Source organism: Pelmatolapia mariae, linkage group LG16_19 (assembly GCF_036321145.2).
Source record: "Pelmatolapia mariae isolate MD_Pm_ZW linkage group LG16_19, Pm_UMD_F_2, whole genome shotgun sequence".
NCBI lineage: Eukaryota > Metazoa > Chordata > Actinopteri > Cichliformes > Cichlidae > Pelmatolapia > Pelmatolapia mariae.
In genome coordinates this window covers 16,935,436-16,943,408 of record NC_086241.1, presented here as the reverse complement: position 1 = coordinate 16,943,408, position 7,973 = coordinate 16,935,436, and the positions used below count along the sequence as shown (strand labels likewise).

The window sequence follows — 7,973 nt, the reverse complement described above, 5'->3', positions numbered from 1 at the left end:
CCTTTCCACAGCTCGGTCGGATACCCATGTCTTTTAAGCAGAAGAGAGCACCCTCCAATAATTTAAGACCACAAAGTGTTACCCTGTGATGAAATTAAACAAATACAGGACGCCACGCAAAATAATAATAATAATAATAATAATAATAATAATAATAATAATAATAATAATAATATTACAAATAAAAAATACTAAGATTGGCAAATACAGTCACAGTTTTGTTGATTTTGAGATAAATGTCCAATGCCAGCAAAGCATCAAACTAATATGTGAAGGACGAGGAGGAGGAAAGACAGCTAACACATGCAGCCTCACGAAAAGGTGAGATTTGAGGTCAGTTCACGGATGCGGTTTTCCCTGTTCATTTTCTTCAGCTTCATCCTGCGGTTCTGAAACCAGATCTTGACCTGCCTGTCGGTCAGGTTAACGCTCCTGCTGATCTCTAGGCGGCGCTCTCGGGTCAGGTACATATTGAAGAGAAACTCTTTCTCCAGCTCCAGGGTTTGGTGCTTTGTGTAGGGGCACCTTTTCTTTCTCCCACTTTTTGCTGTCAGCCAGTTGTTTTTGAGAGTGTCACTCTTGCAGTCTGCAGGGATTCAAATCAGAGAGATCAGAGTTTTATTTTTTATTTATTTTTTATTCTTTTAGCGACGCACTGAGCGTCCTCTCGAACAAAAAGCTCATCAGTTGCTTTGGATTTCACCTCTGGGAAATAACGCACAACATTTCCCTGAATAAATAAAATGCATGGGTTGTTATTAGTCACTCACATGCCATCACTAATAAAACAAAAATGAAATGAAACCCCAAATGATCAACCCGCACACGAGGAATACGTGTGTATATGGCCTGATCTTTTTTTCTGTAAATCCTGATTTAAATGGTGAATTAATATGAATCGTGTAAGATTTCATAAGAATTTTGATATATTTGACTAATTTTGCAAATTGTCAAAACTGGATTGGGGTTAGGGTGACATTTCTCATCATCATTTTTCATCTTTTTCCAAAACTTAAAAGTTCACACATTTGCCAAACAGATGTTAGAATTAATCAGTGGAGCTTGATTTAACGTTTCAATTTATGAAAGCTGTGCAATATGCTCACATAACACAAGAAAAAAAAATGTATATACTTTAAATATCCAAAGAACAGGGGGACATAGGCTTCATGCTGCATGGTAAAACCATTCTCTGTTGCCTATCAGTGCAACCTGAGAAAGACTCTCATTAAACATTACGACTTTAGGGTTGTTTGTGTTTTATACTTGGTTTTATGATGCTGGAGCTTTCTCAGCACCGCGCCACGAGATAAAAGCTTTCATTACAGCCAACCCACCTTTCCCTTCCTTCTGTAGCAGCTCAGGACTGGACACAGGCGCTTCCACTGAGCAGTTTTTCTCCTCCGAGCCGGACTTGGGATCCGGGCTTTCTACGGGGACCGGCGTTCTTGCGGTTTCCGGGTTTTGCGAAGCGTCCTCAATTTTTTTATCCACCTCCGAGAAATTAGAAGACGCCGAAGAGGGCTGCGGTTTCGGGGTGACCCGGCTGAGCTGCATCAGTGTCGCGTTTGGACTCGGTGCTTCATGGCAGTAGTTTTCCTGATGTTTCCCGTTGGCATAAGTTTGACTCAGTCTGAAATAGCCGGGAACCGGGATCTCGGGACCATCGACCGGACACGATTCAGGAATAACGTTAGAATATGCGGGGACTTCTGAAGAGTTGACTTTTTGTACTCTCTTATCGGAGTACATGCAGCAGTTACTCTCTTCCTTTATGCTCTGTGAAAATGTACAGTTTGACATCTGATTGGGCGGCTCTATTCTGCAGGGTCTGCTCGGATCAGTCCAGTTATCTATCTGAGGTATGTACGAGTGGACGTTCATGCCCATATTTTGGTGGTTGACCTCCCCTCTTTTGCCGAAAGACGGCAGGAGTCCACAGGTTTGCATTCCGTAAGTTCCCATTTCTGAGCCAGACGGCATGTACATGTTGCTGTTGGAGTAAAAGCTGTCCGTCCTGCAAGCACCAATTAAAGAGTCCACTAAAAATGTATTTGCCACAGGAGAGCTACTGGGGAAGGACATTTTTTGAATTTAAGTTCTTAGGAGGAGAGAGATGTCCTTTGTAAGCTGACATATCTAGGAAAAACAATCTGTAAGTCAGGATGCCTCCCAACCACATGACAAGCCCACCAATGAGATTTGAAAATGGCCTTGAGACGCAGCCTCCTCTCTCTGCACACACTCGCACTGCGGATGCAGACGTGGTCAACAGCGACACCTACAACACGGACTTGAAATTGGTTTTTGCAGAGAGTCGCGCACGTTTCCACCGGGCATCGCGGGACTTGGAGACTTATTCGCGAAATTGAAAGAAATGCGTCGAAAGGACAATTTGAATCCCAACAAAAACTGCTCGCCTTCAATCGAGTCTCAGATTTATAACGACAGACGCGCCGTGAAGTGTTTAAGTGTTTATCCGTGCACCAACCTGAAGCATATGCGTGTCTCTTTGTGTGGAAGACATTCTCGAGAGTGTGTGTGTGTAGGTGTGCGTGTGTGTAGGTGTGTGGGGAGGGGGGTGGGGGTGCCTGCATGGCGCATAGGCGACAACTGCAGACTATTTGGAAAAAATGTAGCAGCTCTGCTGATTATAATGCAAGGCTATTTTTATTTAACCTTTCACACGTCACCCGCTGTAATCATTAAGAATGCTTTCCCTGCATATATTTTTAAACATATGCAGCATATATCTCAATTATGTTTTTATTAAAAATGTAACAAAAGAATAAACTAAGTATAAATGTAACGCTTTCTCCTTTCATCCATTTAATTTTTGGTCTTTTTTCATTATGATTTGCCAATTTATGAAAGGCTTATTGTTGATGATTTTTCTTAATTAAGGTGCACAGAATCTCTCTATTAAAGAGGAAACGGTTTCCCCGTTTCCTAGAAGATATGAGCTTTTAAAATACCCAGAAGATCCATAAGATGATGTGAAAGGTGGACACACACCTTTAACAAATTTAACTCACAGACTGGTAAAAACGTGAAGGTCAACGTTATAGCTTTCTCAGTCGTTATTGACGCTCAGAAGCAGAATTCAAAATTACTTGCTTGACCGTGGCTGTGCTCACAGTCACAGTATTCTCTAAATACTTCACTGTTTTCGCTCGTAAGGAAGGCAAACGTGTACTGCCTGTTAAACTAGAGAGGAAAAAAACACTGTCCACGAAATTATTCATGATCACAAATCAGAGGTCATGCCAGTACTTGCCACTGACTCTAACGGCCTTTACAAAAAAGTGTAATACTGGGAATCCTTATGTGTTTGATAGTAATGGCACAAGCTTGAAATAATTATACAGTGTGTAAGAGAAGATGTGTAACGTCCGTTTGGCTGTCTTTAAGGCTCTTCGATATTTATAGTTGGCTGTAAACAAACACGTGTGGTATGCAAACGGGATTGTCAAAAAAGAAAAACCTAGAATACCATATGCAGCAGTTATAGCTATTTAAATAAAGCTTAACAACAGTTAAATGAGGCAAATGATAACGGATATATATTTTTTCTCTTTTTTAATTATCATGTTTCCAATAATGTTGCAAAGATAACATTTTAACATACAATAAAAAAAAACTCATTTGGAAGCCAGTATGCTCTTCAGGCAAAATCAACAATTTATACATCACATTGATCCAAAATATATTTTTAAGTCAAATGGTCCGAAGGATACGTACACTCGTTGACATCATTGCTGTCATTATTAGTCTTGTTAACAGTGGAAAAATTAACAGTGAAAATTTAAAGAAAATAACAAGAGATTCACTTGTATTTAAAACATTGGAGTAGAGCGCGTAAAATTAAAAAACGAAGAAAAAATCTAAAAACAAGAAAAAAAATACTGGCTGATTTTAGTTACAAGCAAAACAAGAAAGCTTAAAAACTGCGACAATACTCGGTCTTTATTCGGAGTACCTGTACCTTTTTTCAAAGTAAATAGCTAGACTCAAATAGACGAGAATTTGACAATGAAAATAAAAGAAACAAACGTTACATATATATGTTACATATACATATATATATATATATTTGAACAGAAATACATATATAGCAAATGTGGGTCAATATTCACAGCTCCTTTTAGCATAAACATGAGATATTACTGGCCTTCAGGCCCATGCGGCCCTCAGGTAAAGGTCTAAGCCTTTATGATGCGGATCACAAACAAAGAAACGGAACAGAATTATATTCCTGGTGTCATTTGGTTACGCATGAAAATTATTTGAAATTGTGTTTGCTGTTTTCAAGACACTCATGAGGAATTTCATCCCTTCAGAGAAGCATTAAGTACAAATGTAATGCGCTCTCTGATTAACAGTGTTCTTATTTTCTTTAAGGAAACTCAAGGCTCTCTTTTTGTCGGTTTTTTATCAGTTCATTAAAAAAGAGGATGAAACACTTTGAAGGGAATGAGTCTTTAAATAAAAAAAAAACAGCAACATGCAAACCCTGCTGAATTTAGTGGACTGGAAGAAGTAATAATTAAAATAGAAATGTAAACAAACAGCTTGCTGAACTGATTATTCCCTCACTGACAGGCTTTCATGTGGGGTTGATGTGAAATTGACTGCATGGCTGTAAAAACTGAGAGTGCCCTCTTGTGGCTACACTGAGAATTAAAGTGAAACGCCCCTCACAGTTGGTAATACAATTGCACTGCAGGACAAGCTGAGCACCCTTCTAAATGCTTAATGAAACCTCAGTTTTCTAATATCCTTTTGGGGGAAGGAAACGGTAAATGTAACCCAGGTGGTACTAAATGAGCAAAAATCACTCTGTAGAGGTTTTCTTTTTCTGACATTAAAAAAATGGGAGTAATTTTTGTTGCATAAATGAGCGATCGCATATCTTTTAACAAATGAATTATCAATAAAGCGGCTGTTTTGTCCGAAATTGGTGCATTTATTTAGTTCGTCCCCCCTACTGGTTACAAAAAAAGGGAGAGAAGGATATACAGCACCTTATATTTTTATGGCATTCAAATTTTTTTCACTTTTTGCAGAGGCAGCTTGATGGTTCGTGTATGGTGAAGCTACACAAAGATGGAATCGCTTCACCTACATAAGGAAACATATAATACTGCAAAAGGAGAGAAACATGAAAAAGACATACTTATCCTTCTAGAAGACCGCCCTGGTTACAATATTTCCCATTGTCTTCAATTTCTTTAGCTGCAAGTGCCCCAATATGCCAGCATGAGCTAAATATGGAAACGATGCGCAGAAATTCTCAAAGCATTTCTAGCCTGGAGTTAAAGTACTTTAAGACAGGAAGGAGAATCAGTCCTCATGTGGTCTGGGGGTTGGGACACCAAAGTCCAATAGCCCCCTATTTAGACATTTACAGCTACTTTTATTATAGTGTCTAGACGGTTCAAGGTTTAGTAAACAATCAAGTGTTTCAAAGCAAAGGAAATAACGGGACCATACAGTACTGCAAGCGCCTAAATTATTCCGAAATCTTTCCTGATGTAAAGATTTTTTTGTTTTGTTTTGTTTTTTGTAAAACTTCGTTGACTCCATGTGATCGGTATCGTGACAGCATATTTATTTTCGTACTTTTATTCACACCACAATTTGCATTGCATGCGCCTTACAAATATACATTCAGAGAAGAAAGAAGCCTACATATATTTAATATAAATTATTTCAAAGCACAGCTCGCAATTTGCAGAAATTTCTGCTACCGATAACGCGAAAATATGAGAATACAAATAAACAGGTTAAATGCAAGAGTTGGTGCAAAAATATTAATGATACAAAATATGGGCAACTTAATTTTTTTAAAGCCAGATTTTTGTGAAATCAACTGTTACTCACAGCTGACAACGAAGCCACTTGGAAAAGTGTTTGCGATTTTTCCCCCCGTGTGAGTGTGTCTGTGTGTGATATGCCAGGTATCAGAACAAAGGATTCCCAGTGAAATACTGTAGACGGTCGCGGTTTAGCTTTTTCTCTTTCATTCTTCTGTTCTGAAACCAAATCTTCACTTGCCGATCTGTCAGGTTTAACATCCTGGACAGCTGGAGCCGCTTCTCTTTGTTAATGTACACATTGAAGAAAAACTCTCGTTCAAGTTCTCGGATTTGGTATTTGGAGTAGGGACACCTCTTCTTCCTGGACTTGGTTGATGAACCTGTGGAAGACGAAAAAAAAAGAGTTTTCCCAGATTTTACATCAAATGCCAAAATTCCCAAATTTGAAATATAGCAAAGAGAGCAGATTGATAGATTTATTTCTTTATTTCTGAAAAATAAACTTCCTCATCCACACACACACACACACACACACACACACACACACACACACACACACACACACACACACACACACACATGAGCGTAGACTGAAATAACCAACACAGGTATTCCCGTGAAAATTAGTCAGTATTGCGCAAATGATCATCTACATGTTGGTGTTTGGTTACTTTCCACTACATCCCAGTCTGCATTTCCTCACTATATTTCTATATCTGCACAGCACTAAAGTATAAAATATAGAGTCACAAAAAAATTCCTCTAATGTCCTATCAAAACAAATCAAACCTGGCAACAAGGTATTATTATTGGACACAAGGAGGCCTTTAAGTATGGTTACTTAACGGTTTCCCATTGTAAATACCTTTACAACCGTAAAGTAAATCTTATTGGGATATAAAAGCTTTTGCATGCTTATAAAGAAGCATATAACCCTGCACGGTCACGGCGGTGGAAATGGCGCAATCCAGACCCTCTAAAATCTGGACTGTTCATCTTATGTCTAACACACATAGGAGTATATCCTTACTGACTTACTTTGCTGGTTGATCTTGTCGCCGCAGTTGGAGGACGAGTCCTCGTCGACGTTCCCGGTTTGATCAGCTTTGTGTTGTTCTACTTTGGTCAAAGCCTGATTGTTATTCGCAGCATCACCCGGAACGTTAGAGTCTGTCTTTTGTTTGGGGAGCTCCGCGTTGGGCTTGTCCAAGTTAGGAGTGTCAAAAAACTGGTCGAAGCCCTGGGGAAGAACCCCATTTCGACCCACGCTGGTAAAGAAATTGCAAGGCGAGCCTGTCCCTCCGTGGTGGCCATACAAGGACTCGTTTTTGAATATCACATCCGCCCTGCTGCTGGAGGACTGGATTAAGTCCCGGTGCATTATCTCGTCCGTTGAGTAGTAAGACGCGTAATTGCCCCTGTAGTGCCATTTGGGATGGTCCAGTCCGTAATCCCTGAAAGCGACTTCTCGAACAGGTTGGACTTGAGCTATGTTGGAAGAATAGGGGAAATTAATCTGACACGAAGTCGTCTGGGGTAGAAAGGAGGAGACTGATGTAAAATCGGGCGACGAAACGTAATAAGTGCAGCTCGGTAAAAACATATTTGACGCACAGCTGCGATCATCATATTCCGTCATATCTCCTCTTCAGTTTTCCTCTCTGCAACAGAGGAAAAGAATTGGCAGCTTTGCTGTGTTAAACTTTGTCCATCTATAGCACCACAGGCGTGTGGAAAGACCCCGCCAGGGAGAAAAAATTGGAAACGTAGGCAGACCTGCAATACATCTTGATCGATTCTTGAGGTAATTGTGTCATGTGATCCAGCTAAGAAATTACCATACATCAATATCAGTCATTAAAAACTGTCCGGAAAAACTCATGTGAGCGCATGCAAGAGACTCCATTGGCTCTCTGGCTGCAGAGGCAACTCCTCTCCAGCCTTCTTGCCCTATAGCTCACGAAAAAAAAAGAAGAAATGTGTGAACCATCGCTGGAATATTTAATTAAAAGCTTTGCTGCAACATCATCCTCATCTTGTAATGATGTGTAATGACGGTCATACGCAGTGATGGCGTCAGTAAATTTTGACGGGGCGTTATATGTTTGTGGCAACAGTTAGCGGAAATATTAACGTTAACCTCAATGCAAAGCT

At 39.8% G+C, this 7,973-nt stretch overlaps 2 protein-coding genes across 2 annotated transcripts; both read right to left on the bottom strand.

The window, feature by feature from the left end:
- Window positions 1-311: 311 nt before the first annotated feature.
- Window positions 312-2,085, bottom strand: hoxd10a (homeobox D10a). Its single transcript, XM_063499068.1, has 2 exons — window positions 1,327-2,085; window positions 312-578 (listed from the first exon to the last, which is right to left on the bottom strand). The coding sequence occupies exons 1-2, from the start codon at window positions 2,083-2,085 to the stop codon at window positions 312-314; spliced, it is 1,026 nt and encodes a 341-aa protein (XP_063355138.1).
- Window positions 2,086-5,963: 3,878 nt separating this feature from the next.
- On the bottom strand, window positions 5,964-7,550 carry hoxd11a (homeobox D11a). The gene is made up of 2 exons (XM_063499049.2): window positions 6,858-7,550; window positions 5,964-6,199 (listed from the first exon to the last, which is right to left on the bottom strand). Exons 1-2 carry the CDS (start codon window positions 7,456-7,458, stop codon window positions 5,964-5,966), a joined length of 837 nt encoding a protein of 278 aa, XP_063355119.1. The 5' UTR covers window positions 7,459-7,550.
- Between the last annotated feature and the right edge of the window lie 423 nt (window positions 7,551-7,973).